The 20,372-nt window shown below is 36.5% G+C and overlaps 1 protein-coding gene across 5 annotated transcripts in view; it reads right to left on the bottom strand.

The window, feature by feature from the left end:
* Positions 1 to 20,372, bottom strand: part of BCAS3 (BCAS3 microtubule associated cell migration factor) — a 572,645-nt gene that overhangs the window by 510,650 nt on the left and 41,623 nt on the right. For all 5 annotated transcript variants that reach the window (XM_082679094.1, XM_082679096.1, XM_082679097.1 and 2 more), the window contains exon 6: positions 14,749 to 14,830. In XM_082679094.1, the coding sequence (XP_082535220.1) occupies positions 14,749 to 14,830 (82 nt within the window). The remainder of the gene's footprint in view (positions 1 to 14,748; positions 14,831 to 20,372) is intronic.

The raw sequence follows: 20,372 nt of genomic DNA, 5'->3' as shown, positions 1-20,372 counted from the left end.
TCTCCCAGCCCCAGGCAACCACTAATCTGCTTTCATTCTCTATGAATCTGCCTATTCTGGATATTTCATATAAAAGGAAATCAATAATTTGTGGCCTTTTATAGCTGAGTTTTTTTAATTAGCATAATGTTTTCAAGATTCATCATGTTATAGCATTTATCAGAACTTCAATTCTATACGGTCAAGTAATATTCCATTGTATGGTTATACCACATTCTCTTTATCAGTTAACAGACATCTGGATTGTTTCTACCTTTTGACTAATATGAATAATGCTGCTATAAATATTCATGCACAAGTTTTTGTATAGGTGTTTGTTTTCATTTTTATTGGCTATACATCTAGGAGTGGAATTACTGGGACATATGGTAACTCTGTATTTAACATTTTAAGGAATTGTCAAGCTATTTTCCAGTGGCTGTACTATCTTACATTTGCATAAGCCACGTATGAAAGTCCCAAATTAGTCCACATCTCACCAACACTTGTTATTATCTCTCTTTTGGATATAGCCATTTTACTGGATGTAAAGTAGAAAAGGGGACTTCTTACAGTGATAAATGGCTTTGTGTTTTGATTGTGGTAGTAGTTACATAACGGTATCCATCTGGCAAACCTCATCAAATTTTATACTTATAATTGATGAGCTTCATTGCAGGTAAATTATTTCTAATAAAGACAAATCCTTTAAAAGACTTTCATACGGACCTGGAGGAATCAGGCTCCCTGACTTCAGACTATACTACAAAGCTACATTAATCAAGACAGTATGGTACTGGCACAAAAACAGAAATATAGATCAATGGAACAGGATAGAAAGCCCAGAGATAAACACATGCACATATGGTCACCTTATCTTTGATAAAGGAGGCAAGAATATACAGTGGAGAAAAGACAGCCTCTTCAATAAGTGGTGCTGGGAAACTGGACAGGTACATGTAAAAGTATGAAATTAGAACACTCCCTAACACCATACACAAAAATGAACTCAAAATGGATTAAAGACCTAAATGTAAGGCCAGACACTATCAAACTCTTAGAGGAAAATATAGGCAGAACACTCTATGACAGAAATCACAGCAAGAACCTTTTTGACCCACCTCCTAGAGAAATGGAAATAAAAACAAAAATAAACAAATGGGATCTAATGAAACTTAAAAGCTTTTCCACAGCAAAGGAAACCATAAACAAGACGAAAAGACAACCCTCAGAATGGGAGAAAATATTTGCAAATGAAGCAATTGACAAAGGATTAATCTCCAAAATTTATAAGCAGCTTTATGCAGCTCAATATCAAAAAAACAAACAACCCAATCCAAATATGGGCAGAAGACCTAAATAGACATTTCTCCAAAGAAAATACACAGATTGCCAACAAATACATGAAAGAATGCTCAACATCATTAATCATTAGAGAAATGCAAATCAAAACTACAATGAGGGCTTCCCTGGTGGCGCAGCGGTTGAGAGTCCGCCTGCCGATGCAGGGGACACAGGTTCGTGCCCTCGTCTGGGAAGATCCCACATGCCATAGAGCGGCTGGGCCCGTGAGCCATGGCCGCTGAGCCTGCACGTCCGGAGCCTGTGCTCCGCAACGGGAGAGGCCACAACAGTGAGAGGCCTGCGTACCGAAAAAAAAAAAAAAAAAACTACAATGAGATATCATCTCACACCGGTCAGAATGGCCATCATCAAAATATCTACAAACAATAAATGCTGGGGAGAGTGTGGAGAAAAGGGAACCCTCTTGCACTGTTGGTGGGAATGTAAATTGGTACAGCCACTATGGAGAACAGTATGGAGGTTCTTTAAAAAACTAAAAATAGAACTACCATATGACCCAGCAATCCCACTACTGGGCATATACTCTGAGAAGACCATAATTCAAAAAGAGTCATGTACCAAAATGTTCATTGCAGCTCTATTTACAATAGCCAGGACATGGAAGCAACCTACGCGTCCATCAACAGATGAATGGATAAAGAAGATGTGGCACATATATACAATGGAATATTACTCAGCCATAAAAAGAAACGAAATTGAGTTATTTGTAGTGAGGTGGATGGACCCAGAGTCTGTCATACAGAGTGAAGTAAGTCAGAAAGAGAAAAACAAATACCGTATGCTAACACATATATATGGAATCTAAGAAAAAAAAAGGGCACTTAGAACCTAGGGGCAAGACGGGAATAAAGACACAGACCTACTGGAGAATGGACTTGAGGATATGGGAAGGGGGAAGGGTAAGCTGTGACTAAGTGAGAGAGTGGCATGGACATATATACACTACCAAAGGTAAAACAGATAGCTAGTGGGAAGCAGCCGCACAGCACAGGGAGATCAGCTTGGTGCTTTGTGACCACCTAGAGGGGTGGGATAGGGAGGGTGGGAGGGAGGGAGATGCAAGAGGGAAGAGATATGGGAACATATGTATATGTATAACTGATTCACTTTGTTATAAAGCAGAAATTAACACACAACTGTAAAGCAATTATACTCCAATAAAGATGTTAAAAAAAAAAAGACTTTCATATATATTATTTATTTAACCGTGTCGGGTTTTAATTGCAGCACGCAGGATGTTTAGCTGCGGCATACAAATTCTTAGTTGCAGCATGTGGGATCTAGTTCCCTGACCAGGGATCAAACCCAGGCCCCCTGCATTGGGAGCATGGAGTCTTAGCCACTGGACCACCAGGGAAGTCCCTAAAAGACTTACTTTAAAATAACTATTATTTAGAAAATTATGAGTTTTCACTTTCACACCTAGGAATGTGTTGTGATAAATAAACACAGATTTCCAAGACCATAATTTGTCCCATTCACTAAGACTCCTACAATCTTCTTTACAGTTCTAAAGTAAAAAAGCATTTAAGCTGTACCGATAATAATCAGCATCTCCATTACAAGTCTGTTTATTTGGGTCAGAATCATTAAGCTCACATGTAATTTAGTTGCTTCATGTTACACCTTTGTTTTTATCTGATTCAAGATATCCGTCACTAATCCTTTTGATGTACTTTTAATAGTTTATACCAAGTCCTGTAAAGGGAACCAACGTTTCTTTTAAAGGGCTGATTTAATTTAGGGTGAATGTAACTTAAATACATTACAGCTGTCTCTGTGACATACTTTATCCCAACAGCTTAAAATTTTAAATACACTAATGTAGGATAATAGCTTTCCTATATATTGGTCCCGATATTGACTATTTTCAATGCTCTTCACCACTAGACTAAACAACCAAGGGCTCCAAATATAATGAAGACACAACTGAAGATATTTTAGACCTTCAAAAGTGGATGAAAACACAGAGAAAACAGAGCTACTTTTTACACATTTCAACTGATACACAACTGTTTGATTCCTGCTGTCAGAGACACAGCCTAGAAACACCTGAATTTGGTAAAAGTGCTTCCCTGTAATAATGGAAAAATCATATAATGGGACACAGTGAGACCTAAATTATTAAGGAGCGAGCTTTAAAGTTCAATTTCCAGCTGGATCACTTATCAACTATGTGTCATGGCATTCACCTTGCAGAATAGCGGTAAAGTGGTGATAATGTTTATTATCAACCTAGAATTTTATCTGAAAAATACTAAGCAATATTATACACTTGATTTATCAATTTACTTCCTCTCTTTTCTGTTCAGTATACTTCCCACGCACTATAGCCCTCATATGAAAAGTCCCTAACTACAGGGATCAAATATTTAGGTATAAACTGAGAATACTCTTAAATCAATTTCTCTAATACCATGACATCACCAAAAACTAAAAAAAAATTTTAAACTAAAAAAGCAGCACTTCTAAAGCAAATATTCTCTATTAGAAACACTGTTCTATGACCAAAAATATTAAATAAATTGATAGTGAACAGAACAAATGTTCCCAAGTTATAATTTATCTGAATAATGGGCTTAGCAAAATTTTGTAAAAATCTAAATGATCCCAAGTGATAAAGGCTCCACTGATAAGGACTAGGTGTTATGAAAAACATACACAAAGCAAACTGAGAAGTAATTAGAGCAGAAAACATTAGGGAAGCCCTAAATCTCATAGTTTGGCCATTTAAAATGTCGATAAGCCTGATTCCTCTTTGCAAAATACTGGTGATGACTGTAAGCAAATGTCAGTTGGCCTACTTTTGGAAGGTTGCTAGTGTTTTGGATGAACAGACTGTGAGTGTGTGTAAAGATTTACTTATTTAACCATAGTTATTACATTTTTACAGTAAAAAAAAACTTATGGCAAACCGTTCTGGAAAAGTTAAGCAGAATTTCTGAACTGATATGACTGAACAAATCAAAAGCTCTTCCTTGAATGTGACAAAAGCCACATTTAACTTGCTTGAAGAGGATGAAAGAGGTAACTTGTACATTGAGAAAAGTAATGAAAATTCAACACACAGAAAGTGCACCCTATATGAAAATATATCCCCCCCAAAAAAAGAAAATGAGAAAAAGTTTAACAATTCTAAAGGTGTTCTACTCATATTTGCTTCTAAAAAATAACTTAAGCCATTCATATCATAAAAAGTCAGCAACAATTAGTATTATTGACTGCATGGGTGGGCTGTTTACAATATTACAAGCTTCAGAAAATACATGGCATTTACACTCCACTAAGGGAAAAATGGGTTGGATCTTGGGGTTATTTTAAAACCTTTTAATATTTTAAGATGTGAAACTGTGAATTCCGTGCACAGCAGAACAAAAAACAATAGTACCTTTCCAGTAGTAAGTAATAACAAAATAAGCTAGAAGGAATAAGCCAAGTTGGCTACCCAGTGTTTTGGATGAGTATTAAGATTTTGGTTCACAGGCACTTGAGGAAACTGTATCTCCACAGAGTCCGTCTATTCCCAGAGTAAAGGCGCTAGTTTATAAGAATTTGCTCTAAAACAAGGAAGTTCAGATACTCAGTATATTGGACTCCTAAGAATAACGAGTAAGGTTCGATCTGCATTTCTAAGAAATCTGGTTCAGGTGAGAGGCCAAAATGATCGTCTACTCCATAATCAATAAGCAAACAGCATAAGCACAAGGCTAAGATAATTCCTAATAGAGTTATAAACTCAGAGTCAAAAGCGGCGCTATCCATTTGGTCACTGATAAATGACTAAAAAAGAGAAAAAAACTTTATACAAAAGTGGAGTTCTAGTTTTTCTTTTACAAAATACTGGATAAATTCATTTCGGGGGCACCACCCATATATATTCCACATATTATGCAAGGCACTGAAGAGAACGCAATGATTAATAAATCACTGTTCCTGTGATTCCAAAGGAACATATTATAGTAAGGGAAAGACCATAATAAAGGAGAAATTTCCCCCAAAAGCTATGAAAATCAGAGGTTGGCAAGAAACAATCAAGAAAATATAATAGAAAAAGAAAACAAATTAAAAAAAGAAAAAAAATACAACACTCAAAGAGAGTCATGATTTGAAATGACATGGTAAAATATGCAAAGTTTTTCTTTTTGTGAAACTAAAGATATATAACATAAAAAACTGATAGATTTCACCAAATAACAAGATAGGTTGCAAACTACACAGGAAGTCTACAGGACACATATCCATGATAATATTTCATTAAGAATAATCTAGTAGAGAGCTGAAATCAATAAGAGAAAAGAGTACAAACAAGCACGGTATTATGAGAATAAACAGCAAAAATATGAAGATTTTTCCAATCTTCCTAGGACTCAAAGACAGAAAAATTGCAAGAATAGGATTTTCCTGCATCACACAGGCCAAGACTGAAAAGATTCATAAGAGCCAGTAGAGGACAGAATTGGGGGAAAAAAAGGAATTCTCATATATAAATGACAACATATTCTCTCTGAGAAGCAATTTTACAACATGTATCAAAATTTTACATGTATACATTCTTTTACCCAGTAATTCCCCTTCTAGGAATTATCCTGAAAATATTTATACTTCCTTGTGTATTTTTTAAATGTACATATACAGAAGCATATAACTATATAACCTGTTATAGGGAAAAGGTTAAAATTAATATAAATGTTTATACAATGGAATGACATAATTTTTAGCAATGTTGAAAGTTTTGAAATGGAAAGACATTCATAATATAAACTGTTATGAAAAAACCTACATATACACATCAATAGCAAATAAATATAATACATGTAAAGAACTTGAATCAGGTCCTGTTCATACTACTACAAGTTACTTTCATGCATGTATGAATAGCTTAGGGGGAAAAAAACAGGAAATACATACTCTAAGCTGTCAATACATGCTCAGTATCTAAAGAGAGAAAAGAAGGAAAGTAAAGAGGTAACCTGGGTTTATCTCTAATAACAGAATCATGTGAATTTTCACTTTCTACATTTCAGTATTCCTTGAATTTTTATAATGAATACTTTAGCTGGTTAGAATTAATTGTATGGTCTTTATATTAAGGAATTTAAAACATTAAAATGTATATGTCCTCTGATCCCATTCCTTGGAAATAAGCATTATTAGCACAAAATCTACAGTCATATAAAATTTTTAACTTATATTAAATTTAACTTATATATTAAATCACACATATTGCTATATTCTATTTCACAAGTGAGGTACTGAGTTACTAAAAACCACTATGGCTCCTAAGAGTAACAAGGAAGAAGAATTTACTTGGAATTAAGTTCTAAAAAGACAGATTTGAAAGATAGTAACAGCTTTTATCTGACATGAGAATACCAATTGATTGGTCATAGCTTCCTGGAAGACTGCACTGAAAAAAATTCTAAAGCAAGTGTAGGTTCATTAAAAACGTAATCAATGATTGTTAGTGACCATGAAAATATAGGGAAATACAAACTGTGTCGTTGGGAGTAAATGCCCATTAAATACAATAATGACCTTCTACAGTGTAAAAGAACATCCAAATCCTTCAGTTTTTTTGCTTTTAGTTAAGAGACAGGCTTTGCACAGAATCACCTACAGAAAGGAAACTTGCTTTTCTTCTAGATCATAACCTTCAAAACATTATACCATGCAGCAACATTCAAATATTTATTAACACCTTGTACCAAGTACTCTGTTAGGTACTGAAAATATGAAAACAGCCTATAAACATAGCAATTAAGAGGCAACTGAGTAACTAAAATAAAAAACCAGTAAATCCCATGGAAGCACATACTACTGACATCGGAAAACAAGAAAGAAGGGTTAGGACATGAGTATTCTAGAAGAGGAAATAGCAAATGAAAAGGTCTGAAAGAAAGAAGATGGATCGCTTGAGGAAACGAAAGTTCAAAAAAACTATCACACACACACACAGAAAAAACTATTCCAAAGGAGTGAGCGTTGTTGGGGAGAGGAAGGCTTAGATAGGGGATACTGGTGACAGCTGAAAATAATGCTGGAAAAATACACTGTAAGGGAATCAGTTCACCAAAGATCCAATGACTCTGGTATGCAACAGCTCTATTTTTTTAAAAACATCTTTATTGGAGTATAATTGCTTCACAGTGGTGTGTTAGTTTCTGCTGTATAACAAAGTGAATTAGCTATATGCATAAGTATATCCCTATACACCCTCCCTCTTGCGTCTCCCTCCCACCCTCCCTATCCCACCCCTCTAGGTGGTCACAAAGCACCAAGCTGATCTCCCTGTGCCATGCAGCTGCTTCCCACTAGCTGTTTTACATTTGGTAGTGTATATATGTCCATGCCACTCTCTCACTTTGTCACAGCTTACCCTTCCCCCTCCCCATATCCTCAAGTCCATTCTCCAGTAGGTCTGTGTCTTTATTCCCATCTTGCCCCTAGGTTCTTCATGCCCTTTTTTTTTTTTTTCTTAGATTCCATATATATGTTAGCATACGGTATTTGTTTTTCTCTTTCTGACTTACTTCACTCTGTATGACAGACTCTAGGTCCATCCACCTCACTACAAATAACTCAATTTCCTTTCTTTTTATGGCTGAGTAATATTCCATTGTATATATGTGCCACATCTTCTGTATCCATTCATCTGTCAGTGGGCACTTAGGTTGCTTCCATGTCCTGGCTATTGTAAATAGTGCTGCAATGAACATTGTGGTGCATGACTCTTTTCGAATTATGGTTTTCTCAGGGTATATGCCCAGTAGTGGGATTGCTGGGTCATATGGTAGTTCTATTTTTAGTTTTTTAAGGAACCTCCATACTGTTCTCCATAGTGGCTGTACCAATTTACATTCCCACCAACAGTGCAAGAGGTTACCCTTTTCTCCACACTCTCTCCAGCATTTATTGTTTGTAAATTTTTTGATGATGGCCATTCTGACCGGTGTGAGGTGATACCTCATTGTAGTTTTGATCTGCATTTCTCTAATGATTAGTGATGTTGAACATCTTTTCATGTGTTTGTTGGCAATCTGTCTATCTTCTTTGGAGAAATGTCTATTTAGGTCTTCTGCCTATTTTTGGATTGGGTTGTTTGTTTTTTTCATATTGAGCTGCATGAGCTGCTTGTAAATTTTGGAGATTAATCCTTTGTCAGTTGTTTCATTTGCAAATATTTTCTCCCATTCTGAGGGTTGTCTTTTCATCTTGTTTGTGGTTTCCTTTGCTGTGCAAAAGCTTCTAGGTTTCATTAGGTCCCATTTGTTTATTTTTGTTTTTATTTCCATTTCTCTAGGAGGTGGGTCAAAAAGGATCTTGCTGTGATTTATGTCATAAGGTGTTCTGCCTGTTTTCCTCTAAGAGTTTTATAGTGTCTGGCCTTACATTTAGGTCTTTAATCCATTTTTAGTTTATTTTTATGTATGGTGCTAGGGAGTGTTCTAATTTCATCTTTTACATGTAGCTGTCCACTTTTCCTAGCACCACTTATTGAAGAGGCTGACTTTTCTCCATTGTATAGTCTTGCCTCCTTTATCAAAGATAACGTGACCATATGTGCATGGGTTTATCTCTGGGCTTTCTATCCTGTTCCATTGATCTATACTTCTGTTTCTGTGCCAGTGCCATACTGTCTTGATTACTGTAGCTTTGTAGTACACTCTGAAGTCTGGGAGCCTGATTCCTCCAGCTCCTTTTTTCTTTCTCAAGATTGCTTTGGCTATTCGGGGTCTTTTCTGTTTCCATACAAATTGTGCAATTTTTTGTTCTAGGTCTGTGAAAAATGCCATTGGTAGTTTCATAGGGATTGCAATGAATCTGTATATTGCTTTGGGTGGTATAGTCATTTTCACAATGTTGATTCTTCCGATCCAAGAACATGGTATATCTCTCCATCTGTTTGTATCACCTTTAATTTCTTTCATTGGTGTCTTATACTTTTCTGCATACAGATCTTTTGTCTCCTTAAGTAGGTTTATTCCTAGGTATTTTATTCTTTTTGTTGCAATGGTAAGTGGTAGTGTTTCCTTAATTTCCCGTTCAGATTTTTCATCATTAGTGTATAAGAATGCAAGAGATTTCCGTGCAGTAATTTTGTATCCTGCTACTCTACCAAATTCATTGATTAGCTCTAGTAGTTTTCTAGTAGCATCTTTAGGATTCTTTATGTATAGTATCATGTCATCTGCAAACAGTGACAGTTTTACTTCTTCTTTTCCAATTTGGATTCCTTTTATTTCTTTTTCTTCTCTGATTGCTGTGGCTAACACTTCCAAAACTATGTTGAATAACAGTGGTGAGAATGCGCACCCTTGTTTTGTTCCTGATCTTAGAGGAAATGGTCTCAGTTTTTCACCATTGAGAACAATGTTGGCTGTGTGTTTGTCATACATGGCCTTTATTATGTTGAGGTAGGTTCCCTCTATGCCTACTTTCTTGAGAGTTCTTATCATAAATGGATGTTGAATTTTGTCAAAAGCTTTTCCTGCAACTACTGAGATTATCATATGGTTTTTATCCTCCAATTTGTTAGTACGGTGTATCACATTGATTGATTTGTGTACATTGAAGAATCCTTGCATTCCTGGGATAAATCCCACTTGATCATGTTGTATGATCCTTTTAATGTGCTATTGGATTCTGTTTGCTAGTATTTTCCTGAGGATTTTTGCAACAGCTCTTATTAATGACTTATTAATTGGGGCTTCCCTGGTGGGGCAGTGGTTAAGAATCCACCTGCCAATGCAGGGGACACGGGTTCAAGCCCTGGTCCGCGACGATCCCACATGCTGCGAAGCAACTAAGCCCGTGAGCCGCAGCTACTCAGCCTGCACTCTAGAGCCCACAAGCCACAACTACTGAAGCCCGCGCACCTAGAGCCTGTGCTCCACAACAAGAGAAGCCACTGCAATGAGAAGTCCGCACACCACAACAAAGAGCAGCCCCCACTCACCGCAACTAGAGAAAGGCCGCACACAGCAACGAAGACCCAACCCAGCCAAAAATAAATTAATTTTTTTAAAAAATCACTTCTTAATTCTAAGTTTGTAGATTGTTTTGTATTTTCTACATATACAATCAAATCATCTATGAATAAGATGATTTTATACCTTTCCTTCTAATATTTGCATCTCTTATTCATTTTTCTTGCCTTATTGTAATGGCTAGGACTTGAATTCAATGGTGAATAGAAGTAGTGATAGGATCCATCCCAAACTCAGTAGGAAAGTACAATATTTAATATATCATTATTGATTATAATGTTGGCTATAGATTTTTTTATGGATTATCTTTAGCATACTGAGGATGTTTCTTTCTACTTCTAATTTGCTAAAAGCTTTTTTTTAATCCTAAATGGCTATTAAATTTTGCCAAAGTTTTTTCCACTTCTATTGAGATGATCAACTGTGTTTTCTTCTTCATTCTACTAATATGGTGAATTACACTGATTTATTTTCAAAATGTTAACCGACCTTGTATTCCTGGAATATCTTTTACTTGGTCCTGATGTATAAATTTTTTTATGGATCACTGGATTCTATTTGGTAATATTTACATGTAAATTACACCAAGAAAGAAAAACAGGAAGGGAGGGAAGGAGGGAGGAGGGAAAGTGGGGGGAGGGAGGGAAGTAGGGAGGAAGAAAGAAAAGGAAGGAAGGAAGAAGGGAGGGAGAGAGAAGGGGAGGGAAAGAGGGAGAGGGAAGGAGGAAGGGAGGGAGGGAAAGAGAGAGGAAGGGGAGGGAGGGAGGTGTTGGGCATGAGGAGAGGTTAAGAAAAAAAGACAGCAGAAAAGAATCATTTTGTGGGGCGGGTGGGGCACACCACAAGGCATGTGGGATCTTAGTTCCCCGACCAGGGATTGAACCCGTACCCCCTGCATTGAAAGCACAGAGTTTTAACCACTGGACCACCAGGGACATCCCAGCAAAGAATTATTCAAGAAGAGTTAGTAATCCATATTGAGACAATCTCCCAAACAGAACAGGGATGAAATTATTTTTTAATTAATCATTCTAGGGGATATAACAGCCAAATAATACAAGTACCAGAAAGAGAGAACATGGAAAACTTAAGAGAAGAAACCATCAAAAAAGTAGTTTAAAGAATTTTCTCCCTTGACGCTTTGTGACGACCTAGAGGGGTGGGATAGGGAGGGTGGGAGGGAGGCTCAAGAGGGAGGGCATATGGGGATCTAGGTATACATATAGCTGATTCACTTTGTTGTACAGCAGAAACTAACCCAACATTGTAAAGCAATTATACTTCAATAAAGATATTAAAAAAAAAGAAAAAGAATTTTCTCATAACTATACTACTTGAATTTCTACATCGAAGAGGCCCAGAAAAACATAAGAACCAAGAAACAACAGTGCAAAATTTTATAACACTGGGAACAAAGCCAACATTCTATTAGCTCCTGAGGAAAAAATAAGCCATATACAAAGAAAAAGGTGTCAAAATGTCTTAAGATTCTTCAACCATAACACCAGATCAATACCTTCAAATTTCTGACGTAACATTACTTACAAACAAGTATTTCTTACCCAGACAAATTGACAATCAAGAATTAAAGAAAAATAAAGACATCTTCAGATGAACAAGATCTACCACACATCCTTTTCCAGCAAGCTACCAAAGGACTTATTCCACCAAAGCGAGCGCAAAAGCAAAACGGGCAGAAGAGAGGAAAGGGGTATTCTATTTTCCATTACAAATTTTATCTGATCAGTTGCATGTTTGATGAAAATAAATCTAAAAAATTAAATACAATAAAAGCAACATGTAATTTCTGCAAGTCATACAACATTTTGTGAAATTACATCTTAAATCTAAAAAAAAGTGTATTTAAAGTATCTTATAGTGCATGTAAAAGTATATTATAGTTGGATTTCCCTGGTGGTACAGTGGTTAAGGATATGCCCGCCAACACAGGGGACATGGGTTCGATCCCTGGTCTGGGAAGATCCCACATGCCACAGAGCAACTAAGCCCATGAGCCACAACTACTGAGCCCGCGCTCTAGAGCCCACAAGCCACAACTACAGAGCCCGTGTGCCACAAGTACTTGAGCCCGCGTGCTGCAACTACTGAAGCCCACACGCCTAGAGCCCGTGCTCCACAACAAGAGAAGCCACCACAATGAAGAGTAGCGCCTGCTCGCCACAACTAGAGAAAGCCCGCATGCAGCAATGAAGACCCAATACAACCAAAAAAATTTTTTTAAATAAATAAATAAATAAATGTATGTTATAGTGGATGGAGAAATCTTTCTTTTAATTAGACAAAGTAAATTAAACAAATTCAAATTCTACTAGCAATATTAGCTTTTAAAGCTTTATACTCTCTCATATAGTTCTGCCCAAAGTAAAAAATTTGAGAAAAGTTGAACATTAATAATTGGCATAAAGAGGGGAATTTCTTGGCGGTCCAGTGGGTAGGACTCCGTGCTTCTACCGCAGGGGGCCAAGGTCCGATCTCTGGTTGGGGAACTATGATCCCACAAGCCATGCAGTGCGGCAAAAAAAAAATTAAAATATAAAAAATAAATAGGGTTTCCCTGGTGGCGCAGTGGTTAAGAATCCGCCTGCCAATGCAGGGGACACGGGTTTGAGCCCTGGTCCGGGAAGATCCCACATACCGTGGAGCAACTAACTCCGTGAGCCACAGCTACTAAGCCTGAGCTCTAGAGCCCACGATCCACAACTACTGAAGCCCACGTGCCTAAAGCCTGTGCTCCGCAACAACAGAAGCCACCGCAATGAGAAGCCCGCGCACCTCAACGAAGAGTAGCCCCCGCCCACTACTAGAGAAAGCCCTCTTGCAGCAACGAAGATCCAACACAGCCAAAAATAAATAAAATAAATTTTAAAAAAATAAATAATTGACATGAAGAAAAGAACTTCATAAATGAAATGAAAGGAGAAAAATCTGCCTCTGTGAATTACATACAAAAGAAACAAAGACATGGCAGAGTCCTTTAGTAATAAAGTTCTTTTTTTTTTTTTTTTTTTTTTTTTTGCGGTACACGGGCCTCTCCCTGTTGTGGCCTCTCCTGCTGCGGAGCACAGGCTCCGGACGTGCAGGCTCAGCAGCCATGGCTCACAGGCCTAGCTTCTCCGCAGCATGTGGGATCCTCCCCGACCGGGGCACGAACTCACGTCCCCTGCATCGGCAGGCGGACTCTCAACCACTGCACCACCAGGGAAGCCCTAAAGTTCTTCTTGATTCCAACCATCCAGTGAGGCTGGTTATTCCAAAACAATCTTCTTTGTCAAAAATTTCACCAAAACACAAATGCAACAGAAAACAGAGAGTGTAAAGCAGAGACAAAGTTGATAACTGTAGATGCCATACAGTTCAATAACAAGGAAAAATCTCCACGTGACTGCAGGATATTGTTGCCTTATTACCTCCACCCTTACTATTTCAATTAAGTAGATTTAATAATTAAATTAATCCCTAACATTAGTTATGCAAATAGTAGTACATTTTAATAAACATCATTCTCACCAATGTAGAGAAATAACTGCATAAAGAAGTATTATCAGGAAGATTTCCCAACTTCTGTACAAACTTTAAAAATATAATAGCATTAAAATATTTTAATATCCTCTTTTTAAGTATGCAAATGATATTAATATGATTGTTTTTAGTGCACATACAAAAGCATTACTGAGTGAACATAGGCAAATTAAAGAGAAAATACAACCCTTAGAAAGCTCAGATCATTAAAGAGTTGGGAATTACGCTTCCAAATAACAGATGTAATTTAACCATATATCTGATTTTTTAATTTTAAAAATACATAATATTTAAATACAACATTAAGAAGTTTTCATTATTAAAGCAGAGATCCAAGGTCAAAAGCCCGAAACTGTACTTCTGCCATAGCTGTAAATACAGACAACAGACCCATCTACAATCGAGATAATGGTGAAAACCAAGCTCTTCAAGGCAGTAAGTATAACTAAGAGGAGCAAAGACACTGAGAACAACAGAGACTTGGGGAATACCCACAGAAGTAAGCTAAACCAGAAACATAACAAAAGCGGCACAGTCAGCAAGGAAGGGATATGGGAAGAGCACTGCCATGAAAACCAAGAGAGAAGAGGGCTTCAAGAAAGAGCCAGCAATGTCAGAAACTAAATGGAGATCAAAGAGGAGGAAGATAAATCAAAACCGCAGCAGAAAGTGAATGGCCATACTGAATTGGTTAAGATTACCTATTTCCATCTCAACTGACAGAACTAAGAGTTTATCTTGGAGGGAGGAGGGGAAGGAGTATGGACACGTGGAGGAAAACAGACTTTAGTTATCATTCTTGCTGTCTGTTGTCCAAGACCAATAAAAGAGAAACCTCTTTCTGAATGATTTGTTTCTTCTTAAGGGCTACACTCACCAAACTGTGGAGCAGGCAAGATTCTAGCTGCTCGAATTGGGCCATGTCGAACAGAAAAAAGCTCCTGTGCTTCCCCACTGATCTGCAGAAGACAGAAAAAAAATTCAGTAAATGAAAATGCAGGTCAGAACATTATTATACAAAAACAAGATCTCCTGAATTTTTATCACGATTTTTGGTCTGAAATGTAGTATATGTACATTCACACACCTATTTATGGCTGACCATACACATTAAGTATATTAATACCTTAAATTATCATAAATATTTTTAGAAAATTATAAGAGCATGCACTTAATATGAATAGGAAAATAAAAGGTCTGTTCTGAAAACCTGTAATTTTTATCTTTAATAAACTACCAGTTTGTTAGTCTGTTCGGTTCCTATGTGACTGCCTTCCATTTCAGAGCAAAGCAACTCTGATTTTTTTAATTAGTATTCAGTTTTCTATGTAAGAAAAACATAAATATTCTTAGCATTCTGAAAAGCAGAACTTAAATGTTGTAGTAACTTTCGCAAATTGTTATAAATGAAAAAGAGCAAAACATGTTGCAAAGAACACTGAAGTGGAGGGTAAATGTCCTAGTTGCCAGTTATGGTTCTGCAACCCAACCTGTTAACTACGTTGAGTAAATCATTTAACCTCTATAAACCTTTATTACTTATTTTCTTTTCTAAATATATTTTAGTAAATATTGTATACATTTAGGTATACAACATGAAGATTTGATATACATATATATGGTGAAATGATTACCACAGTCACTTCCTCAGACTTACCTTCTGTGTGTGATAAGAGTATCTGAAATCTATTTTTCCAGTCTTCAATATAGTATTAACTGCAGTCATCATGCCTGAACATTACGTCCCCTGACTTGTACATCTTACAAAACTGCAACTTTGCACCGTTTGACCAACATCTCCACATTTCCCCTACCTCCTCTAAGCCTATATTCCTTTGCATTTATAAGCTGAGACTATAAAGGTGCTAAAGGACCTCAAGATGCTTTAAATTTCAGTATTCTATGCATATAAAAATATGTACGCATCTTTAAATGTCATTATTCTTCTTACACACATAGATCAAACACGTATGAATGTCCGTTCATTTTCAGTAATATCAGATCTGTTCCTCAGATGTACAGCAGCCTATTAATCCCAAAGTAAAAGAGCTATTCTAATATTTGTGTCAAGTGTGAAAACAACTGCTTTTCAGAATTAGTGGTTCCAAAGAACAATTTGCTAACTGAAATACTGAACATATTAAATCATAATGTTAAGAAAGGCTTTCCAGATTACTATAAGTGGTAATGTAGTTCCCAATACATTTTCTTAATTCTCAAGTGTTTGATGGAATATGTAATATCAGATAGGGAAAATGGCAAATATTATAAAACTCATTCTAAATACCCGAAAACTTACAACAGATATAGAAATAACTCGTTCTAAATACCTAAGAACTTACAACAGATATAAAAATGATAAACATTCCATAAACACGCTGATGGTATTTTTTAAAAATAGGCCTGCCAAACAAGGAGTTTAAAATATCATCATTGTATACATTATAAAAGGCTTATCAATCTTCCAATATTAAACTATAAATCTGCAGAGCTGTCTTTTAGATTAACTACTTTTTTAGATCTTCAGCTTCTCTTCTACCCGAATTTAAGAGCTGCAAACTGTAAATATTTTTGTCTCTTAAAGAGCCATCATATTCATTTAGCTTATAAAAATTATTACAATGTATTTATTGGCCACAATGGCAAATCCCTCTATAGCACTTGGGAAGCAGAAGATACGAGGAATGCTAGGCTCTTCCCACTAACTATGCAACAATAGCACCACCTATCACCAATTAAACACACAAAAGCTACAAACTCAGTATAGCAAACTTAAATTTACTTCTTAAATTTACCTCTCTACAAATTCCTCTGTAAACATTAATTTTCTAAATAAAATACCATTGCCATTATATACTGCAGCTCCTAAGTCCACATTTTATTCTTATAGAACAGAATTTTCAGTTTAGAAAAATCCTTAAAGGGTCACTTTGTTCAATCTCCCACCCAATGCAGTAAATCACACATTCTCTGAAATCCAAAAATTACCATCACCTCTTTGATTTTAAGAACACTTTCACCAAAAGGTAAATCACTAATACAGTCCAATTACATTATAGATGCATTACTGGCTACCTCCAAAGCTGCCAAGTCATTTACTTTTTGAAAAGAGGTTGTTTGTTAGGCAATGGATAAACAGTATTCTTCAATATACATACTATTTCTACTAAGAATGCAATGAAAAATAAATTATAAAACAATACTGTAGGGCTTCCCTGGTGGCGCAGTGGTTGAGAATCTGCCTGCCAATGCAGGGGACACGGGTTCGAGCCCTGGTCTGGGAAGATCCCACATGCCGCGGAGCAACTAGGCCCATGAGCCACAACTACTGAGCCTGCGCGTCTGGAGCCTGTGCTCCGCAACAAGAGAGGCCGCGATAGTGAGAGGCCCGCGCGCTGCGATGAAAAGACGCCCCCACTTGCCGCAACTAGAGAAAGCCCTCGCACAGAAACGAAGACCCAGCACAGCCAAAAATTAAAAAATAAATATAAAAATAAATAAAATTAAAATTTAAAAAAAACAATACTGTAGAAATTGCACTGACATTATAATTCAGAGTAATGAAAACCACCTCTCACAAATAAGGTTTATACCTATAACAAATCATAGTATTCTAACACAAAATTCACTGCTCTGTACTATTATTTCCATATGCCACAAGTCTAGCATTTAGCTTTTGGTCCTATCAAATAAAGCCTTAAAGCTAAAAAGTCTAATCACATTTAACTGAGCTGCTATACTAAATTATACTAAACAATAAAGAATAAAACAAACCTGTCTTGGCATATTCACAATGTGATAAACGTTTGTTATCACTGGATTTAATACCCAAGAGCTTACTTTGATATACAAAAACATTCTGAAATCTGAACACACCATGCTTTTGAGCATAACGGCTTTTAAAACAAACCTAAATGCCCTATTCTATTCTAAGCTTCTACTCTAAATCCCTCTTTAAATGTACAGCAACAGGTAAGACAAAAAACATTAGGCGTGATTACAAAACGCATCTCCACATTCATTGCCGATCCTTCATTACCTCTAAGTTAAGGTCCTAGAATCTTTAATTATCACATCAGGGAAGGGAGGTGGGGGGAAGCACTATTACTATGTATAGAAGTTTGTGAATATGTTAAAATCAAAATTGTTAGAAGCATAATTCTAAAGTATCCTAAGTGAGTCACAAATGTCAAACTTCCCAGAGGAGAGAACTCTCCCAATAATATAGGCAAACTCTATACTGGAATACAAGTGCAGAACAGAGACAGTGCTAATAACGTGTATATAGATAAGACGTGCACATTTTAGGTAGGACACAGAGAGAATGGCTATGTCCTTATAGGCTCCGCTTTAGCTGCCGTTTTCAATTGCCTCTAATCATTTTATACAGTATGTTCACTGGCAATTTTGCTCTCAAATAAATGTCAAAACTGATGAAGTTTTTTTAAGGCTTTCAAAGTGATTTTTAGATTTCTTAGAAAGAGCTCATTGAAAACAGCAAAGAATCTCTGAGATGAGGATTTTACTGATCCTGAGAAGAATTACCAGGAGCTCTAAGTTCACTTTTAAACCAACAATAATAAATACAAGGGTAGAACTACAAGGAAGGCGTGTATCAAGCAATGTTCCAACTTCCTGGCAACTGCAGTAACTTGGGGAGAGGAGCAAACAGGGAGGAAACCTCTCCAATAGTTCCTCATGGGTCTCTGCCTTTGTTCTTACTGGCATTTTAATTTCTGATGACAGGCTTTTGTTGTTTGGAGCATAAACCGGACGTACCAGTTTGGAGGCACAATAAGGAGAACAAAGAATGATTTGTTCACACTGTTGGAAAAAAATCTTTTCCAACCATAGAAAATAGCTTTCACATGGTGAAAATATGCAAATTACATACCAAACCAAAAAGGGGTGGGGGGGAGTACAAGTTTAGAATCTCACAGCTCAACCTAAGGCAAAAGGAAATTATAACAGCCGAGACAATCATACACACAGAGAAAAGGCTATAAAAGCTGGGGGGGGAGGGGGGCTTTATAAGTGCTTTTAGAGAATTCTGAAAGCACATGAAGGTCATCTAGCCCTCAGAACCAAACTTGTTTCTGAAATCCTGATGACTTTTCAAAGGCATCTGACTACAAAATAGAAAATTCAATCAAACACAAAGGACAATAATAATTATGCTCTACAAAGACACAGAATTAAGACAATAGTACATATTTACACCCCCAACTTCCCTTTTAGACACTGGTCAAATGGAGAATTGTGGTCTCCAATTGATTCTTTTTAGCAAACTTTACTGAAAGATAACAGACTTAGCAGTAATACATAAATCTTAGGTATATGTACAGCTTAATGAATTTTCAATGTTAATACACCTCTGTTACCAGCAGAGACATCAAGAAACAGAACATTACAGATACTCAGAAGGTCCCTCCACACCCCTTCACACTCACAAACCCAAGGCAAGAATAACCATAACCACTATCTTGACTTCTAACACTTCTCACACATAAGTTTTACTTCTTCAAATTTATTTAAATGGAATCACGTAGTATGTACTCTCTTGTGAATGGCTTCTTTCACACATTACATGCCTGTGAAATTCATTTGTATTGTTGCATATGATCGTAGTTTTTTATTTCTGTTGCTATATAGATTCCCATTGCATGAAAAGACCACAATTTATCTGTTCTACTGTTGGTTGCTGGACTTCTAGGTTGTTTCTAGTTTTGGGCTCATAAGATGTCAGGAAAAATTGCAACAAACTTTCAAATGGGAAAAAGATTACTGTGTGTTCTTCCAGTGGATTACCAAGAGTTATATAGTGGATCCTTTGGGATTATTTGATTCTATAAGAATCTGCACCTTTGTCTTGACTGGGCTATTTTACAATACTGTAAGTTGTAGAAAACGAATAGTAAGGCAATTGACTCTTGCCCACAGAAATGCAAATGAAACTTGTTTAGTAGATATACAATTGAATTCCACTCATAAAAAAGATTCCAAGCAGTATACACTTTCCCAACAGGCTATTAGCTAGGTTTGCATCTCTTAACAGGGTCATTTCAGCATTCCTAATTCCCTATATCTGTTCGTCAGATTCTCCTTTGAACCGGCATTAACTTGTCCAACACCTCATTAATAAGTTAAATAAAATCTATGACACATGTCCATTTTACAGTTGTATGAGTGTCATGATTTTACCATTTTTTAACTGGTAACATCAAAAGGAAGATTACTATGAATATTCTTGCACATGGCATTTAGTGACCATATTTAAGTATTTCTTTTGGGTATATACTACTGAAGTTGCTTCTGTGCATAGTTTGTGCATATTTTGTAGATTTTAACAACAGTAACTGAACAATTTACCAGTGTAAAAGAGTTCTCAACCTGCTCCACATCCAACAGTTGGTGTCATTCTGGTGGATGTTCAGTGGGATTCTCACCGTCATTTTAATTTGCATTTTCTTCAAAGGAGGTTTCACCCTTTCATATTATTAT

The sequence above is a fragment of the Grampus griseus genome, assembly GCF_964374135.1.
Source record: "Grampus griseus genome assembly, chromosome: 20".
Taxonomy (NCBI): Eukaryota; Metazoa; Chordata; class Mammalia; order Artiodactyla; family Delphinidae; genus Grampus; species Grampus griseus.
The sequence above is the reverse complement of the archived record's forward strand: the minus strand, read 5'-3'. Positions and strand labels throughout refer to the sequence as shown.